The sequence below is a fragment of the Cucurbita maxima genome, unplaced genomic scaffold, assembly GCF_002738345.1.
Source record: "Cucurbita maxima cultivar Rimu unplaced genomic scaffold, Cmax_1.0 Cma_Scf00028, whole genome shotgun sequence".
Lineage (NCBI taxonomy): Eukaryota > Viridiplantae > Streptophyta > Magnoliopsida > Cucurbitales > Cucurbitaceae > Cucurbita > Cucurbita maxima.
In genome coordinates, this window is record NW_019272044.1 from 1,219,185 (window position 1) to 1,242,511 (window position 23,327).

Sequence of the window (23,327 nt, forward strand, 5' to 3'; positions counted from 1 at the left end):
CGATGTTTTTCATATTAAGCATGATGTATGTTGTGAATACCATGTTGCATCATGTCTAAAAATTGGCCTATGACACAACCCTACAGAGTATGAATAACGATGTTAAGATGAATAGCTAAAGCGCATGTATGAAACTAGGGTTGTGTCAGGAAGACATTTTAAAGACGAAAAATAGAGGAACCACATGCATGTTTGTGTGTACATAAGCATTGGGATACTTCCATTTTTATGATGATGAGTACGGACGCACACATTACGATGATGATAGTGATCATGTAGAGCATGACACTCGGAGGTTTGCTGACCTCCAAATGTCGCTACGGACAGCTAGCTCAATAATGATGGGTCTAGGAGGGGTGCGAACCGTCTGGGGATTCACACTCGTACGTGTGGGTCGTGTGTAAGGAAGTACTATACATCCAAATTAGTTCAGACCAGAGGTCAGCCTTAGGATGAAATAGTGATAAGTCCCTAAAGCATTGTTGCATGTGTTTGCACGACCCTATAGACAAAAGATATAAACTTTTCTATCCATTTGCAAAAGATAAAAGATCCAAGTTACCCATAATTTTTCTATCTCTCTCATCTTTCCAATCTGCATGAAGGCCATTTCCATATTTTTCTCTCCCCAAAAATCTTCCATTTTTTCTTTGTTTCTTTTTCCTATTTTTATCTTCCCAAAATCTATCATTTCGCCACAGCACCTTAACGAAAACAATGTCCGTGTTGCTTAGCGCTTTCACTTCCCAAGCTAAGATTCTTATAGTTTTTTTTTTTCTTGTAACTCAAATCTTCGTTGACTTGGAGGGGTTCATAGTCTACTACATGGATACGGTCCATTATGTATTTCCTCAGTATCGACACGTGAAATACATCGCGTACTCCTAAGAGGGAGGGAGGTAGGGCTAACTATATGCTACTAGATCGATTCGCTCGAGAATCTCGAATGGTCTACTGAATCTGGGACTTAGCTTGCCCTTACGTTCAAACCTCAAGACATCATCCATGGGTGCCACCTTTAGTAATACTAGGTCCCTTATCTCAACCTCTAAGCTTCTACGTCTTACATCGGCGTAGTTCTTATGTCTACTTTGAGTGGTACACATCCTTGCTCATATTTTCTGGACAACCTCATTGGTGACTCGAACAAGCTCGGGTCTTACTAGCTCTCTCTCGCCTACTTTGTCCCAACCTAGCAGGGACTTGCACCGTTTCCCATACGGGGCCTCAAATGGTGTCATTCCAATAATGGTTTGGAATCCCAACTTCCCAAGTCTAACATTGCAAGTGCGTAGCATGGTCCTCTAAGATTTGGTTTAGACACTCTGTTTGTTCATTTGTTTAGGTCACAAGCTCGGCTACGTCTCTCTTCATGCTCCTCCACCAGAGGTGTTGTTTTAAACCTTGGTACATCTTAGCACCTCCTGAGTGCATGGAAAATTTCGAGTTGTGTGCCTCTATTAATCTCTCTTTCCTTAGCTCCTCTATTGTCGGGATACATAGATCACATAAAAGAGAACACTCGCACACCCCAAATTATTACAAAAGCGGTACAATGTCCAAGAATTTATTAGAGCAAAACAAGACTAACCTGTGTCAAAGTTGCCAATGTTGTAGATTAACCAAATTTTGAAAGGTTCCATGGTCAAGTTGTTTGTATATATTGATATCACATCACATCATGACGCTCTAAAAAAAGACAAGGAGAAAGACACCATATTATTAAATTAGAAAAACGAGGTTGGTTGGATAATTATTTGACCTTCGAAAATTAAGCTGGTGAATATTACTTTCAATCTACCTTCTTTTGGAAACTTAAAAAAATAGATTTTATTTTTGAAAATTTTCCTGCGAGAATTCCAATGTTTCTATAAAAATATAAACCCAATAAATTATGAACAAACTAGTATGATTTTATTTTATTAAGAAAGGAAATCATTTTCCAACAAAATGATAGCTCTAGCCTAGAAAGGGATGAATTATTTTACTAGCTATATCTTGTTCTAACTTATTGATCAAGAACAATTGATATTTCTATTGTATGATTAAAATATTACTTCCTTAACTACTTCATTGTTGTAATTAGAAACAGAAATATAAGAGTGTAAATCAAGAGTTAGAGTTCAACAAATCCACCCTACAACACCGTTCCGACCCTCCTGGACTTAGTTTCGGTCCCGTTTAATGTAAAATAAATCATTTTAAGGTCGTATTTCACAAATTCAAGTTGGTAATTAATTATGTTTGTGAAATACTACCGAAGGTGACGAATGATCTAATAGGAACCAACCACTAATGGAAGCGTAGAACGTTCACGAGGAGCCATGAGCTTACGCTCATATTTTAGGGAGTACTTCGGCTAAGGCCTACCAAGTAAGTGGCTCACCCGTCGTAGGTTACGCGTTATTTGTTGTATGTTGGCACGTGCCCGTGGATTTACACGTGTCATTAAATTGTATGCTAGATTATTATGCTTAAGTACGTCATCATGTGAGAATTTATACTATGTATGTTGTTTAGTCTGATGTGATATGTAATGCATGTAACGATATGTTGTTCTTGAATGGTTATGACATGATTGTATGGAATGTTTGAATGTAAACAGCATGAATTGTATGACATGAAATATGGTAAACTGCCTGGAATCATAACCCCGATAGGAATATGTATGAAACGTAAATTGAAAATGAGAATGACTTGAAGCATGGAACGTGACAAGGGGGTTATGTTCATTAATGATAAATGTAGAAATAGTGGGGACCTCATGCATTATGTGTGTTCATGCATTTGGGGGATACCTCTATCCCATCACGAGGGTACGGACGCGTACATCCAATGGCAGGACAACGATCGTTATGCTTTGCATAGAGTTGCCGTAACGGCTACTAATTCTAACGGGTCCCGGCATAAGGGGCTCCCAGAGTATGCCCAACGAATAAGGAAAGTGGCCCAGCGGTGTGCGAACTAGCTGGTGAGCCCATACTCACACGTATGGGCTGTGTGTAAAGTATATGGTACACGTCCAAAATTACCCGTTAGGATAGCACCGTAGAAAAAACGAAACAAAATGAAAGGAAAGATAGGTCTCATCATTTCATTGCATGTGATTGTTGCATAACCCCGATAGGGGGTCACTTACTGAGAATTCTAGAAATACTCAAGCCTCGTGCTACTTTACTTTTTCAGATAAGGGCAAGGCACCCATGTGACATCGATGGCGGCATCGTACACCCCGGGACTGTGGCACATGCATAGGGTAGTTGTTTTTCCATTTCATAGTCTAGGTTGAATTCGGTTTGTATCATTAGTATAGATTAGTATAGGTTGAATTGTATTTGCATAATAAACCATAGGGTAGTATAAGACATTCATTTCAATTTTGTTCATTTTTTTTTTCAATATTGTTTTTTTTTTTCCTTTCTTTCCCTTGTATTCGCTTTCTCTTTCGCAAGGTAATAAAAGACGAGTGTAAGTCGCATTTATAATCAGGACCCATTTAATGTAATTCCGCATTCCAATGTATAGTAATGACTTTAGATTAAATAGGTAAATTTTAGGGTCGTTACAGAATAATTGCTCATTAGATGTATATTCTATTCATAACAATATTATAGAATTAAAAAACATAGTGCTTAAGGCTCTGAGTCCGAGAAACTCTCCCCTAAAGCTGTTATTTCTACTTCATTTATTTGTTTCGATATATTCCGATCGTGGGTCAAAACCAACAATTGTACCGATCCAAGGCAAATGTTCTATTTTGTTCAAGTGTAAGAACAACGATCAATGTGACCAATGTATATTACATCCTGAGTTTGCAGAGCAATATTATTATGCTCATTTATCAAGATATTCGATAGAAATGGAGCCCTGTCGATAAAGGTAAAATGGTCACAAAACCGCCAGTATAAGGTACTAATGAAAGACCTTCAGTATCTTCCCGACCTTAGCATTGGAAGCAAGAAAGAGAAGAAGAATCAGTGAGTCAGGAGAAGAAGGAACCTAAGAACAAAGCTAAGAATAAATCGGAGACCACTTCAGTTAAGAAAAAATAAGCTACAAGTCATTGTGCTTCATCGGACTTACAATCTCAACCAAAGAGGCCTGGAGGAAAACTTAAAAAGAAACAAGAATCCAACACTAACAAGGTTGAAAGACAGGGGAGTATCTTACAACATGATGAAATTCCAATGTAGAAGATAGAAGCTAAAGAAATTATACGAAATTAAAATTTCTTACCTAGAAGGCAAAGTTGATAAGCCACCACCCAACCTTGTAATAAGTTTTGGACAATAGTTAGTAATTTATTTAGGAGAATTGTTAGCTGTTTTAACGAGGAGAAGAGAAAGTTTAGAAAATTTGTTCGGGTTTTCTCCCCAATAAATACTCATCAGATTTATGCTATATTCACCACGGTTAAGACCGTGAGAGTCCACGAAACTCTCCCCTCATGTTGTTATTTCTGATTCATTTTTTTAGTATATCTCGATCATGGGTCAAAACCAACCTTACTCTTTTGAAACCATTCAACATAGGAAACTTTAATAAATTAATTCTTTTTAGAAAAAGCAACAAAAAAAAATCTATTATCATAGAAATGTGAACACGAAAATAAAATTTCAATTATTGAGCTAAAACAAACTCGACTCAACTCAACTCATGTGTTTCTTTCACGGCCTCCTTAATGTCACAAAAATTAGACTGCTAACACGATGCTTCCCATCAAACCACACAAGTTTTCCAAACACATACCCATTAGTTTGATTATTTGACACTTTCCTCAATACAACTTTGAAATCCTTCTCTTCATTAGTTTTGGTGAACTTCGAAGTATTTGGGTCTACCGAAACCGAAACTCCTGGCGGTGCCTCGACTTAGGAAACATACATACCTGGACTTCCAACATTTTTTACTCTTCTTTTGATCCCTACTGTCTCTGATTTCAAATTATTTATCGAGATTGATGGGTAGTTCAAATAAGTTAGTTTGAATGAGTTTGAACAAACAAATGATACTTTATTTAAGAATAGTTTCATTTGTGTTTTATTGTAGCCATGAACACATAGGAAGTTCAAGTAGTCTTGGGTGGAGAGGTCGTAAGCAAGCCTAGGATTTACCACTTTGTTTGGTTGGACATGGCCGGCACCATATGCCAATGGGTTTGATTTCTCCTTTTTTGAGCTTAGTATGAAATTTAAGTCTTTGGCTTTTGGTTTCCAAAACAAAACCATTAGCTTGCGAGATTTAAGTCAAAATGAAAATCTCATAAATAATGTATTATACTATTTATTGTTTGGAAATACATTTCAAAAATTACTAGATTGAATTTTTTTTTCATAATGAACCTGTGATCATGATTGCAGAACTGATAGCTGTTGGACTCCATTCTGGATAAAGGGTTTTGAGATGGGGGCATGACATAGAAGTGCCTATAATACGTTATATGGAACTCGACGTTTATCAAAAGATGAACTAGTTGATGATGCTTCGTCAGAGAAAACCGCTAGTATCTTCACACCTGGTGCTGTTATATCAGGCTGGAAATTAAAAAGAAAAATGCAATATTTCAAATTTTGTGATGGTTAGCCGTTGACACATTAAACTTTATACTACAAAATTACTCCACACATATATCTCACCAACCTTGAGTATTGAGGGCTCAACTGCGTTGGACCTCTTGACGAAAATGAAGCCATAATTGATGCTGGTTTGATTCACAAACTCAGTCTTCACGTGAGTTATTTTAGCTATTGGACGTCTAATTCAACCACATAACGTTGTTTATTAGATCATAAAGTTTAAAAGAGTTCGAGAATAAACATGGAAGTTTATGGAATAAGATGGAGTAATTAATTAGTAGACTAGACGTATTGGTTGATTGATTCCCTTAGCTTATATGTGCAACAGGAAGTGTGCAGTAGGCAAAAGTCCACCCCCAATTTTCTTGTAATGAAGAAGAATTATCCCAATAGCACTTGCTTGAGAAGCCACTTAACCTTTGTTCACATCCGCGCCCAAATTAACTCAAAACTACAATTTTTCCTTTAACCTTTTTAGGATCAAGAGACCCTTCCATACATGTTTGGCTACAAGATCATCAGTGCCCAAATTCAAGTGTTAATTTTAAAGACGGCATAATTGAAATGTATCCAAAATTTAAAGATATTTTGTATAATTTAAATAAAAATATACTCACGCATCTTGACCAGAGACGTTGGATTTTGCATCTATAGCATGGATCAACGGATAGAACATCTTAGCTAGCCATATTTGATTAGAAAGACTTTCACTCTGATATTGACAATGAAAAATTATTTAAGACAACATAAATGTATTATATAGAAAGAAACTCAATCGACAAATATAAGAACACGTATACGAAATTTTTTTATATGTCCAATGCAATTAACTATGTTTAAAAATGGTTCGATACTTACCTAAATATTTGTATAAATAGGATCGAGAACATGACTATATAGTACTAATAAGTGTCGGATAGAGTATCTTCAAGCGCCTCTTGTCTCCCAACACCACATAAGTGGTAAAAAGCCTGTCAATTGTGCTAACTCCCACATTTATCATCCATGGTGCGACATTTGAGACCATGCTTCCAGTTGGTCCTGAATTTCCAGCCGAACAAACAACAGTGATGTCATTCTTCACGGCATGGAAGGACATTATAGCCATTAGATCGTTAGAAAATTCATTAGCATCTCCACCGAGTGAAACCGATAGAACATCAACTCCGTCACTAATGGCAGCTTCAAAGCCAGCTACAATATCGGCGATAAAACACGCACCATCCAACGTTTGAGGCTAACATACTCTACAGGTGGCAACAAGGGCTTTAAGGGAACCCCTTTTGTAGTGCCATAACCATTCCCAAAAATGCTTACTCCTTCAACGAAATTGCCTCCAGATGTGGATAAGGTGTGTGTTCCATGCCCACCATCGTCCCTTGCTGGTTCATAGCTTGAGTTGAGAGGTTTAGGTTCTACAATAGATATATATCCTTTGTTGAAATATCGTGCTCCAATCAGCTTCCTGCATTTAAAATCTTCTATTTTACATCTACGTCACACGTTTCAATACAAGCATTTGATAAATGACTAGCTAGAACACAAACCCGACAAGGATAAATCTATTATCATTTTTATAAGAAAATCTAAAACTTGATGAGTTTATGAATTTGTAAGCTTAGAAACATAAGTTAAATGATAAGTTTAGTTCATAATTTTTTTTTTTTTTTTGTATTTTTATATATATAATATTATTGTGATACGATGTTATGGTATGATATGTCTATGATAAAAATTGTTACGTCTGGAACACAAACATAAAATCGATCATTTTTATAAGCATTTGATATAATTACTAGCTAGAACACAAACATGACAAGGATAGATCTATTTTCATTTTTATAAGAAAATTTAAAATTTGATGAGTTTGTGCATTATGCTTAGAAAAGTTTAGTTCATAATTTTTTTTCTTTGTATTTTTATATATATAATATATTGTGATACGAAGTTATGGTATGATATGCATATGATAAAAATTATTATGTCTGGAAGTATGGAATGTTATGATATGATATATTTATGTAATTTGAATGATATAATATGATTGACATACAAAACGACGAACTAGCATGAAATACAACCCCATCGTATGCATGAAAGATATGATAAATGATATGTGAAATGATATGATAAACGATATGAGAAATGATATGAAAAACGATATTGTAACGACTCTAAATTTTCACATACTCAGAGTCACTACTAACGTCTCATGCTCATCTATAATGCGGAAATAACATGAACATCAACTATAATGTAAACTTCAAAAAATGTTTAAAACAACTTCTTCACTGGAAAACACAGTCATGATATTACATGTTTAAATATGAAATACTTAAATTTATTGAAAATAAAAAATAATTTAAAACAATGAAAGGCAAAAGAACCTATTCTAACTTAATACTAGAAATTTACATATGAGTCTACCCTATGCACGTGTCACAGTATCTGCTCGCGATGCCGCCACCCTCCATACAAGTGCGCCTTGCCTTTACCTAAAAAAATGTGGCACACGGCCTGAGTATTTCGAGGAATACTCAGTAAGTGGCCTCACTATAAGGGGCCATGCAAATGCAAACACATGCAATCATGATTTAGGGACCTATCTCTATTCATCATAAGGGTGGCCTCCAGCCTCGGAAAAATTGGATGTGTAGTACTTCCATACACACGATTCACACGTGCAAGTGTGAATCCCCAGGGCACTCGCACACCCCCTGGACCCTCTGGTCAAGCTAATCTATAGCGAAGTCTGGAGGCCCGTGGAACCCCATAGTGTCATGCGCCTCATGAACACTCTCATCTGTGTGCATTCGCACTCATCATCATATTGTGCGCGTCCGCACTCATCATCTCTGGGGGAAGTAACCCTATGCTTATGAACATACAATATGCACGAGGTCCCTCTAAATCCATCATAATATCTCTTCAGACACAACCCTCTAGTCTCATCTCTTTGTTACTCTGGGTAACACATACTCGTAGATATTTATATTAATATCATTTTCATGTTCTTAGGGTTGTGTCCTATGTCGATCTAACGACATGATGCAATATGACTCATCATCATATAGCTTGCTCAATATGGAAAACATCATCATATTAGGTAAACGTCACGCAATCATCATACTCATCATATTGTCATAAAGTGCATCAAGCATATCAAGTATGTCAGTTATCAAAATATATATATACTACGCACATCATCAAGCATCATAATTCATATAGCATCATAACTCATACATCTTCATATACTCATGCATCATCATATACTCATATGGCATCATATAATACAACTCATACATCATTATAATTCATACAATTTTTAGTCTATCCTATAGTAAGGTCACTTGCATGGTTGGCCTTAGCCAGATTATTCCCTAATTTAATTAACGTAAGCTCCCGTTCTTCGAGAACTACTCCAAATGTTGCCAAGGTTTACTTCCTATCGCACCGTTCGTCACCTTTTGTTAATATTTCACATCTTAATTAATAATCCAACTAGCAATGTGAAATACGACTCTAAACAGCCTCAATAAAAATCAAATTCCATGTTTTTCATTATTTCTAAATTGTATTGGATAATAAAACTTACATGAGCTGCAATTCAACATTTAATATTATAAAATATAATAATTTCTCATATCTTTCATTTTCCTTCTCACTTTATTTCTCTTTTCGGGTATATTTTAATTCGGTCTATCCTACTGTCTATCCTACTTGCCATTTTTAATCAAATCTAATTTTCTTTTCTCAAGAATGTCTATGCAATTAATGGAAAATTACTTGAAGCCATTTTCAACGGATTCTAATTTTCTTTTCTTTCGTGAAATCTTCTTCTAGGTTTTTTTTTTTTTTTTTAATTCTAATTCTTTTAAGCAGTTCAGTTCTTTTGAGTCGTTTAATTCTACTCCCAGTTCTTTTGAGCAGTTTAATTCTACTCCCAGTTAAATACAAAATGCTTTCGGAAAACAAATGTCGAAAACATTTAAAACATCTTCTATCTCTTGAAAACACAGTCATGGTAGTACGTGTTTAAATCCGAAATGCTGAAATATTAGAGAAAATAAAAAAAATAATTAAAAAAAATCTTCCCCACTTCTTTCTCCTGACCACTCATCCTTCACGATAGTACGAACCTGTACGTTACGAGGCAGGAAAACGATCATTATAGTTATCACAATATTGCCATGATCAAGTAAGAAATCGATCATTATATTTATCATAATGCTGTGACGGAGAGGCGAGAAAAAAATCACTATATTTAGCCTAATGCTGTCATGACGGCTACTACTTTTAATGGGTGTCCGGCATAAGGAGCTCCCAAAATATGCTTGCCGGACAAGGAAAGGGGCCAGTAGTGTGCGAATTGGTGAGTCCATACTCGCACGTATGGGTTGTGTGTAGAGTATATGGTACACATCCAAGTTGCCCATTAGAAGAGTACCATAGAATAACATTCACATGTTCTTACATTTAACCCCAATAGTAGGGTCATTTACTCATCATTCTTAAAATACTCAAGCCTCTTGCTATTACATTTTTCAAGATAAAGGCAAGGTGCTCTTATGAGGCCAACAGAAGCGGAAGCATCGCAAATCCCATGATGTAGCATATGCATAGGTTAGAATAGGTTGAATGGTATTTGCATTAATAATATACAACTCCACATTAAATATAAGATTAAATGTATAGTAAAGACCTTACGCTAAGTAGAGAAATTTAGGTACGCTACAACTCCACAAATTCATTTATTTTCAATTAATTAATTAAAAATTGAAATTTTAGAATAATGATGTGCAATATATAATCTGATTTTATTATTAATTTCATTTTATTTTATTTGAATTAAAATAATAATAGAAGAAATATGTTTCATAACCTAAAATAACATTTTTTTTTTCTTTTTCTATATAAGCTTTGACAATATCATTTTCATTTTTTTAGTTCATAATATTTATTTTTTCTTACCTACATAATATACTTTATTTTCATCTAATCAATTCAAAATTAATACTTTAAAATAAAATTTATAAAAAATGAGAGATATTTAAAACTGTGATTATCAAATATTTTATAAATAATAATTTTTTTAAAAATCATAGACAAATAAAAAGTCATTAATAATTTATTAATTTTTTTAACATTTTTTGGTAAATATTTATGAATTTGTAAAATTACCATATTTATTCTTACCTCTAATTATTATTAATTATTATTATTATTATTATTATTTTACCTTTCTCCGTTTGGCCGTTTAAAATTTTGTTTATGATGTCTAGTAAAAAATGAATCGTGATTGATTTTGCACAACAAATATTATCTAAATTTCATATAAATAAACTGTTTTCAACTATTTTATTATATTATTTAATTTTAAATAATTAATTGATTGACTATTTTATTTTTTTTAAAGTCATATTATTAAAATAATTTTAATTCATTAAAATTTAATTTAATTTTTGTTCTTGTACCTTAAATTTTAGGATTTTCAATTTAATTGGTAATAAATCTTAACATTTATTGTTAAATAAATGAATTATGTTGAAAATAAAATATGTATATGGTAGAATAAATTATATTAAATAAGATATATTATAAAATAATATAATTGAAAAAAGAAAATAAGTTAAAGAGTTATTAAAAAAATAAAAAGTTTATTTTGTAATTTATTAATTATATTTTGATCTTAATTATTATAATTATTTTCTTTTCTTTTTATTTTTCAAATTTCATGTGTGGGAATCATTTACTATTTAACGGAGTTTCAAATATATTTATAAATTTTCTATAAAAAAAAATTTTAAAATGTTAGAAATATAATTTCGAACCTATAAAATTTAATAGCTTTTGAATATAGCATTTTGAACGAAGTCCCCCTACGTGTTCAAACTTCCCTTTTTCTTTCGAGGCCTTGTGTGGCTCTCAAATTTTCAAAATTTCTTCTTCTGTATCGTGGTTGAAATCTCAAACTTTTCATCAATAATTATGCATCTGTCGTGTTCGATCCACCTGCAATAACAACTTCTCCAATAACTCGACCTCATCATCTTTACCATATGCTACTTCTACCCCTTCTTCCTCCACGATGTTTTGCCCAAAAAACAGCGACCCCAATTTCTCAACAAAATCCTTTTCAAAATAAGTTTTTAGAAGTTTGTAATTGATTTCTAAGTTTACTACTCAACATTCTTCAATTCCACATGATTAGTAAAATTACTGATCTTCAGATATAGATCGAGAAGTAAAATTTAGAACTTTATCTTAAATTGAGTCACTCCATCATCAAACTTGATCAAGACTTATTGAATAGCTCGAATATAATCTATCTTATAAAGTGCATAAATGACAAAAATGATGCTCAAATTTGTAAGGGCAAAAGTTTCAAGTTGAAAGCTCAATTTGTTTTATACATAATGATCTTTTACATTCTAATTATATAGGTATTTATAGTCTCTCTATAAAATACAAAATACACTTTAATAAAAATATTTTTGAATTTTACATTTAAACGGCCTAAAAAAAAAATATCCTTTTAACTTTACTATATTTTAAGTCAAATATTAACCAAATTAATCCATATTAGATATATTAAAGAAAAATATGTGTTTAAAATTTAAAATAGATTCAAATGAGTTGAAAACACCCATTGTTTCTATTTATTTGATTTTAATATTTATCTCAAATATTTTGATAGCGGATTTAGGCTATAGCAAACAAGACAATTAGACGATCCAATTAAATAGTATCGATTTGAAGTCAATCATAGATTCAAGCTATAGCAAACTATAGCAAACAAGAGAACTAGTGGATCCAATTATTTGCATTTTATTGGGTAATGGCTTAGAAAGCATAGAATTTGATAGGAGAACACTTTTTCATCCACCACCACCACCACATGTTGTTTCTTCTCCTAAATCATCCCAAATTCACTACAATTGAGCTTCTTACATGATGCTTACCATCTAACCATTTCAAAGACCCAAATACATAGCCTCGATGCTTGTTGTTTGCCACACTTTGGAATACAACTTCGAAAGTCTTCTCTTCATCAGTTCGAGTAAACTTCAACGTACTTGGCTTAATTGAAACTAAAACTCCTGGGGGTACCTCCACCCGAGCTACATATGTACTTGGGCTTCCCACATTCTTAACTGTTCTTTTGATTGTCACAGGTCCTGATTTCATATTGGGTATCGAGATTGATGGGTAGTTGAAATCTGTTAGTTTGAATGACTTTGAACAAACGAATGACGTATTGGAGAATTTACTGAGTTGTGCTTTATTGTAGCCTCGAGCACATAAAAAATTTAAATAGTCATTGGTGGTAAGGTCATAAACAAGGCCAGGATTTGCTGCTCGGTTGGGTTGCACATGTCCCGCACCGTACGCCAATGGGTTGGCTACAAGCTTGGTGAAATCTAGTATTGGATGCAAGTCATTGGCTCTAGTTTCAGCTGAAGAAGTGAAGGAAATGTTATTACAATGGGTATGAGCACAAATAACTTCTCGAATCACTGTGGAGCTCTAATTGGTTACACTAAATTTGGTTATATCGAACACTTTAATGCAGTCAATCCTTTATATCTTAGCCCCAAATATTTACGTAATAATTTGATAATTTGAATGTACCTGTAGTCATGATTGCAGATTTGATAGCTGCTGGACTCCATTTTGGATAAATGGTCTTGAGAAGGGCAACAATACCAGAAATATGCGGACGCGACATGGAAGTGTCAGATACTCCATTAAATGGAATTCGACTATCAAATGGTGAACCACTTGGTGATGCATCTTCTAAATAGGCTGCAATTATATTAACACCTGGTGCTGTTATATCAGGCTGAAGAAGTAAAAAAAAAAAAAAAAAAAAAATACACACACTTAATATTTTGAGTTGAACANAAAAAAAAAAAAAAAAAAAAAAGAGATACACACACTTAATATTTTGAGTTGAACATTGAATATTCTAAAGTAGAAACACAGTGTATACGAAAAGGAGAGTAAACATGGAAACCTTGAGTATCGACTCCTCGATTGAATTGGGACCTCTAGATGAGAATGAAGCCATAACGGGTGCCGGTTTGATTCCCATCTCTGTCCTTACATGAGTCATGTAAGCCATAGAGTTCTGGTTAAAGTATAACAATAAGTTTCGTGACTAAGAGTTTATTAGGAAGGACTTTCTAAGTTCTTAATTCTTCTTGTATTAAAACACTTTTTTAAACACTTAAAAAGTCATTCAATTTTAGTAGATGAAGTAATTACACAGTGGAGTTGATGTATTCATAGACTGTTTCACCATCGATATAGCTTATGTGGGAGACAGAAAGCAGGTGTGCATCGGCTATAAGTTCATTCCCATCTTCCTCGCTATTGGCTAGAGTCATCCCAACAGCACCTGCTTGAGCAGCCACGTAACCCTTGTCCACTCTTGCACTATCCCCTCCTCTAACGCAAACTATAATCTTCCCTTTCACCTTTCTCGGATCAACAGACCCCTCCACATATAATTTACTGCAAGGATGCATCACTATTTCCTCATTAGAGTGTGACTAGTATCATTGTTCTTACCTAAAAAGGGACCTTTTTAGTCGAACTTTAAAGTACATGGACTAAAATGGACGTTTTAAATACAGCGAGACGAAAATGAACCAAGTTAACAGTATATGGATCAAAATAATATTTAAACCTATACTCATGCAGTTTCAACAGAGATATTAATAGCTTTCACATCTACGGAAGTGATCAATGGATAGAATTGCGAGCTGGCAATATTTTGTCTGAAATACTTGCTCCCTAGTGTTGATTGTTTAAAGATCATTAAAGATGAAAAAAAACATGAGAAAATAGAGGACTAAATTGAGTACCGTGATATGCTTCTTGTTTCCAAGGGCCACATAACTAGTAAATTGTCCGGTGATTGTGCTAGCAGCCACAGTGAAAAGCCAAGGCGCCACATTTTCTACGCTCTGTGGATCGGGTCCTGAGTTTCCACTCGAGCAAACGACGACTATCCCTTGTTGAACCGCATGGAAGGATTCAATCGCCGTTACATCATCGAAAAACTCCATGGAACTTCGACCGAGTGAAAGTGAAAGAACGTCAACAGCATCAGTAATAGCAGCTTCTATGGCGGCTAGGATGTCTGCATCCGAACACTAACCACCATGAAATGTAGGCGAGCATACTTTATAGGCAGCAACAAAGGCTTTAGGCGAACCCCTTTTGCAGTGCCATTACTATTCCCAAAAACGTTGGCTCCCGAAACAAAATTGCCTCCCACCGTGGATAAAGTGTGTGTTCCATGCCCATCATGGTCCCTTACCGTGTCAAAGCTGCCATCAAGAGATCCCGCAAGGGCGGTGTAACCTTTATTGAAGTACCGTACTCCAATTAGCTTCCTGTTGCAATGAAAATTAGAGCCACCCTCACAACTTCCCTCACCTCGACGGAATAGCTTCATATCATTCGTCACTGAAACTCTTTGATTCTGGCCAAATGCCTATACCAATCTGAATTTGAGAAGAAAAATCTAGAAATTTTAGAATGGTCAAAAACTTAGAAATACAATACTATAAAATGTTTTCATAACAACATATATCAGCTATAATTTAATCCTCTATTATAGCTATAAAAAAAACGCTATAAAAAATCTCAGACTTTTAATAACATGAATGTTTTCGTAGCAATGTAGGTAAGTTATAGTTTCATATTTTATTAGCATTCATATCTATAAAAAAAAGTGCTATAAAAAATCCTATAACATGAATGTTTTCGTAGCAACATATATATAAGTTATAGTTTTATAGAGTATAGCATCGATTATGGCTATAAAAAATGCTACAAAAAATTCCATACTTTTAATAACATGAATGTTTTCATAGCAACATATAAATAAGCTATAGTTTCATACTCTATTATAGCTTCGATTACAGCTATAAAATAATGCTATAAACAATTCCAGACTTTTAATAACATGAATGTTTTCACACCAACATATATAAGCTATAGTTTCATAATCTATTATAGCTATAAAAATACACTAAAAAAATCTCAGACTTTTAATAACAGGAATGTTTTCTTAGCAACAAAATGTAGTTTCATACTCTATTATAGCATCCATTATAGCTATAAAAAAAAACGCTACAAAAAATTCCAGACTTTTAATAACATGAATGTTTTCATAGAAACATATATAAGCTATAGTTTCATACTCTATTACAACATCCATTATAGCTATAAAAAAATGCTATAAAAAGTCCTAGACTTTTAATAACATAGGTTGTCACGACATACGAAAAATACTGTAAAAAATCTATAATAGCATTTTTCATAAACTATCGTATTCATTATTTTTTGTAGTGGTAATAACGACAAACATGTCAAGGTTGGCAATAATGGTAGATTCACCAAAATTTGCACCATTCCAAATGGAATTTGGAAGAGTTCCTTCACCATTCTCTAGTTCAAGAAATTCCCATGAACTTGTTGTGTGCAGCTTTCTCATCTTGTTCTCATGAACCGATATCACAGTGGGATGTCCTACCATGATAGGTAGCCGATTATGCAACAAAATGAGTATTGATTCATATTAAGAATTGGATCGAATGGTTTACTTGTTAGATCTTGTGCAACTTTGTGGTCAAGAACAGCAGCAACTTTAGGGCTATATTTTGTTTATTTTTTATATGAATCATAAAAGGAAAATGGATTCTTTTCCTCTTTTGCCCTTCCCATTAATCTTCCCCATTTTAATTTCTCAACTGTTGTGTATTTTAGGAAGTATTTATTTCCATTTATTATTATTTATTTTTTTGCTTAAAACATGGAAGTTACTGTTTTTAATGAGATGAAAAAAAAATATCTAGACATTTGATGGAAAATATAAATTAATAAAAAAATATCCATAAAAGTTTGAAAAATATTCTTAAATTTAAAAAAAAAATCTAATAATACTCTGGTTTATTAGACTTAGAGTATTATTAAAAATTTTGAAAGTTTATGGATACTTTTTAAACAATAAAATTAATGCGTCGTGTCCAATGGATGCGACCCATGACTCGAAAGCCTCAACCCAGTCCATATGTAGTTGTGCCTGCAGCAATCTGAGAACCTGAGGTCCAAATTGCAACCCAGCTTGCAACCTGTGATTGCAGGCCGTGACCCGTGACCCGCGCCTCGACCCCTGCCTCGACCCCTGCCTCAAACCAAGTGGTAAACAAAAATATGGCCCAGTCCTATCGACCTACAGCAAAAAGAAGCCCTCGGCTTCGAGGCTCGGCTCAAGTACCCTAGTTTTAGCCTAAATCCCATCGTTCCGATCCTCTCGAACCTGTTTTTTTCCCTAATTAAGGTAATCGAGATTGTTTTAATGTCACATTTCACTTATGTCAATTGGAATTACTATTAATTGTGAAATACTAATGAAAGGTGACGAACAATCTAATAGAAACGAACTTCGACAACGTTTGGAGCAGTTTTTGAGGAACAGAAGTTAACATTTATTGAATTAAGAAGAACGCTGGCTAAGGCCAACCAAGTAAGTGACCTTACTATAGGATAGGCTAGAGACTTGTTTGTTGTATGACGTATAACGTATGAGTTATGACTTATGATGTCGTATATGAGTTATATGATGATGCTTGATGACGTGGTATGATGACTATTATGTATTTGATGGCATTATGATGACGATGTATGATGATTATGATGCATGATGTTGCTACTTTAATATGACGATTTTTTCCATATTAAGCACGTTGTATGTTGTGAATGTCATGTTGTATCATGTTGAGAAATCGCCGAGGACACAACCCTACAGAGCATGAATAATGATGTTAAGATGAATAACTAATGCGCATGTATTACTAATATTAACATAGAGATGAGACTAGAGTTGTGTCAGGAAGACATTTTAAAGACGAAAAATAGAGGGACCTCATGCATGTTTGTGTGTACATAAGTATTGAGATACTTCCCCTTTTATGATGATGAGTGTAGAAGAGCACGTTACGATGATGACGGTGATCATGTAGAGCATGACACTCGGGGGGTCCGCTGACCTCCAAATGTCGCTACAGACAACTAGCTTGACGATGATGGGTTCAGGAGGGGTGCGAACCGCCTGGAGATTCACACTTGCACGTGTGGGTCGTGTGTAGGGAAGTACTACACATCCAAGTTAGTTCAGACGGGAGGCCACCCCTAGGATAAGATAATGATAGGTCCCTTGAGCATTGTTCCATGTGTTTGCATTTTTGCATGACCCCTATATTAGGGTCACTTAGAGTATTCCTCTAAATACTTAGGCGGTGTGCTACATCATTTTTCAGGTAAAGGCAAGCCGTTCATGTACCGTTGACATGCGGCATCGCAAAGTAGATATCATGACACGTAATAGAAACATATTTAAATTTCTAGATTTAAGTTAGAATAGGTTGTCTTGCATTTCATAATTTTAAATTATTTCAATTTCAATTTTATTTACATTTCATTATTATGTGTTATTATGTGTAGAACATGTAAGATCATGAAGATGAAGTTGTTTTATTAGTTTCGAAATTTATTGCATAAACAATATGATCGTTTATGAAACTTTTAAAAGTTAAAAATTATATTTTCAAACATACAAAGTTATTTTTTATAAGTTTTGAAGTATAATGCATTTATTTTATTAGGTCTCAATAATTTTTAAATTTTGCAGATATACAGGAGTCGTTCTAAGTGAAGAACCTCGAGTAAAATCAAGCTTACGATGAATAATATGAGTCAATAAGTTTGACTTAGTAAAAATAGTTATTAATCTGAGCAAGTTTAAGAAAATGATTCGTGGTTATTGAGAATTGTTAGTAGAACAAGTTTTGGACAACCGTTAGTAATTTATTCAAGAGAATTGTTAGCCGTTTTAACTTAGAAAGTTTAGAAAATTTGTTAGTATTTTCTCCCCAATAAAAAGTCATCAAAATTAAGCTCTATTATCATTTAACTGTGAACACGAAAATAAAATTTCAATTATTGAGCTAAAACAAGCTAAACTCAATCCAACTCATGTGCTTCTTTCACTTCTTGGTTAATGACACAAAAATTGGACTGCTAACACTATGCTTCCCGTCAGACCACACAAGTTTTCCAAACACATACCCATCAGTTTGATTATTTGACACCTTCTTCAACACAACTTTGAAATCCTTCTCTTCACCAGTTTTGGTGAACTTCAAAGTACTTGGGTCTACCGAAATCGAAACTTCTGGCGGTGCTTCGATTTGGGCAACATACGTACCTGGACTTCCCACATTTGTTACTCTTCTTTTGACCTCTACCGCCTCTGATTTCAGATAATTCATCGAGATTGATGGATAGTTTAAATCTGTTACTTTGAATGACTTTAAACAAACGAATGAAGTATCATTAGTGAATAGTTTCATTAGTGTTTTATTGTAGCCACGGGCACATAGGAAGTTCAAATAGTCTTGGGTGGAGAGGTCGTAAACAAGGCCAGGATCTGCTGCTTTGTTTGGTTGGACATGGCCGGCACCATATGCCAAGGGGTCTACTTTCTCCTTTTCTGGGTTTAGTATTGGATTTAAGTCATTGGCTTTGGTTTCAGCTGCAAAACAAAACAATTAGCTTACGAGATTTAAGTCAAAATGAAAATCTCATAAATAATATATCTTACTATTCATTTGAGAAATTACTAGTTTAATTAGTCCTTGAACTTTTAAAATGATTGAAGAATTTTGCATAACGAACCTGTGGTCATGATTGCAGATCTAAGAGCTGCTGGACTCCATTTTGGATAAAGGGTTTTGAGTTGGCCAACGATGCCAGAAATATGGGGGCATGACATAGAAGTGCCTGATAATACATTATATTGAACCCGACGTTTATCAAAAGGTGAACCCGTTGGTGATACTTCATCAGAGAAAGCCGCTAGTATATTCACACCTGGTGCTGTTATATCAGGCTGAAAATTAAAAAGAAAAATGCAATACTTCAAATTTTGCGACCATTAGCAGTAGACACATTGAACTTTATACTATAAAATTACTCAACACATATTCTAACGAACCTTGAGTATTAAGGGCTCAATTAGGCTGGGACCTCTTGATGAGAATGAAGCCATAATTGGTGCTGGTTTGATTCCCAATTCAGTCTTCACACGAGTCATGTAAGCCATTGGACTTCTGATTCCACCACAAAACTTGACATATAAGTTACAACTTTTAAGTATAATAAATTTTTAACTTAAAAAATACGTTTAATAGATTCCTAATTCAAAAGTTTCTAAGTTTATGTTTATAAGATCATAAAGTTTAAAAGAGTTCGAGAATAAACGTGGAAGTATATAGAATAAGATGGAGTAATTACTTAGTAGACTGGATGTATTGGTCGATTGATTTTCTATCGGTGTAGCTTATATGTGCCGCAGGAATTAAGTGTGCAGCTGGCAAAAGTCCATCCCCAATATCCTCATAATTAACAAGAATTATCCCAACAGCACCTGCTTGAGCAACCACATGACTTTTCTCCATAGCGTCGCCCAAATTAACGCAGATTACAATTTTTCCTTTGACCTTTTTAGGATCGAGAGACCCTTTTGCACATGTTTGGCTACAAGATCACAATAAATTTTTGTTAATATTATATGGCGACGGTTAATTTGTTGGGCAGAAATGTACGGATTAAATTATATAAAACAATCTTAAATTTTAAAATATATTTAAATAATGTTCTTACATCTTTAAAAGTTTTATTTTAACCTTCCTAAAAAATTGTCAATGTAAAAATTGGAGAATATAACATAACATCATTTTTAACTTAAAAAAACATAATTAATTTTTATGGTTTATTTCAACTCAAAACATATTGCTAACATAATTTACAAATTTACAATAGATGGTTTGAATAGAAAATTTCTCAAAAATCTAAGTGTTAATTTTAAAAATTAGGAAATGATTGAAATATATCCACAATTTATTTTGTATAATTTAAATAAAAATAAACTCACGCGTCGTTAGGAAGGGTATTGTTGAATTTTGCATCTAAAGAACGGATAAGCGGATAGAACTTCTTAGCTGGCAATATTTGATTAGAAAGACTTTCACCCTGTATTGACAATGAAAAATTATTTAAGACAACATAAACGTAGTACATAGAAATAAACTCAATCAACAAATATAGAGACTCGTATGCCCAATGCAATTAACTATGTTTAAAAATGGTTTGATTCTTACCTCAATATTTGTATAAATAGGATCGAGAACATGATTATATAGTACTAACAAGTGTGGATAAAGTACCTTTAAGCGCATCTTGTTTCCCAACACCACGTAAGTAGTAAAAAGCCTGTCAATTGTGCTAGCTCCCACAGTTATCATCCATGGTGCGATATTTGAGACACTTTTTTCAACTGGTCCAAAATTTCCACCAGAACAAACAACAGTGATGCCATTCTTCACGGCATGGAAGGACACTACAGCCATTAGATCGTCAGAAAATTCCATAGGAAGTCCACCGAGTGAAACCGATAGAACATCAACTCCGTCACTAATGGCAGCTTCAAAGCCAGCTACAATATCAGCCATAAAACACGAACCATACAACGCTGGAGGCCAACATACTTTATAGGCAGCAACACGGGCTTTAGGGGAACCCCCTTTTGCAGTGCCATTACCATTCCCAAAAAAGCTTACTCCATCAACGAAATTGCCTCCAGCTGTGGATAAGGTGTGTGTTCCATGCCCATCATCGTCCCTTGTTGTTTCATAGCTTGAGTTGAGAGGTTTAGGTTCCACCACGGATATATATCCTTTGTTGAAATATCGTGCTCCAATCAGCTTCCTGCATTTCAAATCTTCAATTTTACATCTATGTTACAAGTATCAATACAAGCATTTGATTCAATGAATAGCTAGAACGCAAACAGGACAAGGACAGATCTATTATCATTTTTATATAAGAAAATTTAGAAGTAGACGAGTTTATGCATTTGTATGCTTGGAAATAAGAGATTTGATGGTGGGACCTGTTGCAACGAAAGTTGGAGCCACCTTCACAACTTCCCTTCCATCTTTTTGGGATAGGTCCATATCCTTCATCACTAAAACTCTTTGATTCTGGCCAAACGCCTGTATTGATTCCAATTACAATAAGAAGAGGTACCCAAATTATTACAAAAGTTGCCAAATGTCCAAGAACTTATGAGAGGGAAAGAAGTCCAACCTGTATCAATGTTGCCAATGATTGTAGATTCACCAAAACTTGAAAGGTTCCAAAGTGAGTTTGAAGGAACTCCACCATCATTCTCAACTCCAAGAAAGTTCCATGATCGTGTTGTGTGCAGTTTTAGTCCTTTGTTTTCATATACTGATATCACATCAGGATGCTCTAAAAAAAAAAAAAAAGGAGAAAACACTATATTATTAAACTAGGCTGGCTTTATAACAATTTGACTTCTCAAAATTAAGCTTGGGATTACTGCTTACTTTCCACTGACAAAGTTTTGGAAACTAAATATCTAGTATGATTTATTAAGAAAGATAATCATTATCAAATAATATGATAGCCATCGTCAAAGATATGGATGAATCATTTTACTTGCTACAACTTCTGCAACTTTTTGATCAAGAACAGCGGCAAAGCCATTGATATTTCTATTGTATGAGTAAAAGATTGCTTCTTTAGCTGCTTCATTGCTGTACTTGGAAACAAAAACATAAGAGTGTAAATGAAGAGTGAGAGTTCAACAAATCCGAACTACATTATTTGAAAGTAAAAGCTTCACCTTCCTAACACGGATCCAAGTAGATTATAGTGAGTTTGTGTTGCAAGTTGGAGATCAAGAGCAGAAGGATTGAAGCCATGTGAATGTGATCCCAAGTAAACAATATAAGACTGCACAACATAAACAAAACATTTCAACGTCTAAATCCCAGTGATATAAACATTAAAAAACATTTATAAGTGATGATTGAGTAACCTTCTTGGCTGCAATGGTAGATGTTTGTAAGAGAGCAAAAAGAAAGAAGGGGAGAAGTAAAGGAGGAAGATTGAAGGCCTCCATTTCTTTTTCTCTCAAAATAATTGTTTTGTTAAAATGTTATGTTATACTCTCACTTCCTTAGTGCCTTTTTATAATGTTGATCGATGTTTTATGATTGGGTTTCATTTTTATGTATAGAAAGTGATGAAGAAATCTTCCATTTGAAGATAACAGAGAAGATTATAACTCAAAATGGGAGAAATTCATGGTACTTTAAAGAAATTAGTTTGGTAAGGAAATGAAAATGATTTAATAACACACCCTGCACCAAAAAGGTAGAATCCAAGTAAGAAATATATTAGACTTTAGAAAATTAAGATGATATAGTTGTTATACCAATTCAATTAACCTAGGAGGTCGAAACTCTTCTCGACCTTCTATGGATACTCAATTTCCCATACCTTCAATTTGACCCGTGCAAGCAAGATACACCACCGTAATGAGATTCTTAGTCGAGCCTCTTGTGCGGTTAGAAACAATTTATTGTGCGGCTCTAGGCATCTTGGCTTGATAAATCCTTAAAGGGTTTTTAAATTGTTTGAAGGAACTTCCTTTCCAAAATGATCTTCCTACAACTCGAATACTTGTCACAACTCGAATTTTAACTCGAATTTTAAGGTTATGAAACCCAAATCTAGACTAAAATGATGAAAGCGAAAATAAATAAGAATATAATAAAATTAAATTAAAACAATAAAATTAAAATC

General features: G+C 34.1%; 1 protein-coding gene and 1 pseudogene across 1 annotated transcript; both read right to left on the reverse strand.

Annotated features, from left to right (window-relative positions):
- Nucleotides 1-3,834: 3,834 nt before the first annotated feature.
- On the reverse strand, nucleotides 3,835-16,892 carry LOC111500176 (annotated as a pseudogene).
- Nucleotides 16,893-18,566: 1,674 nt separating this feature from the next.
- On the reverse strand, nucleotides 18,567-22,652 carry LOC111500239 (subtilisin-like protease SBT5.3). Its single transcript, XM_023151940.1, has 11 exons — nucleotides 22,558-22,652; nucleotides 22,363-22,472; nucleotides 22,176-22,273; nucleotides 21,801-21,965; nucleotides 21,604-21,706; nucleotides 20,879-21,419; nucleotides 20,587-20,684; nucleotides 19,947-20,189; nucleotides 19,648-19,762; nucleotides 19,329-19,542; nucleotides 18,567-19,185 (listed from the first exon to the last, which is right to left on the reverse strand). The coding sequence occupies exons 1-11, from the start codon at nucleotides 22,639-22,641 to the stop codon at nucleotides 18,638-18,640; spliced, it is 2,319 nt and encodes a 772-aa protein (XP_023007708.1). The 5' UTR covers nucleotides 22,642-22,652; the 3' UTR covers nucleotides 18,567-18,637.
- Nucleotides 22,653-23,327: the final 675 nt, after the last annotated feature.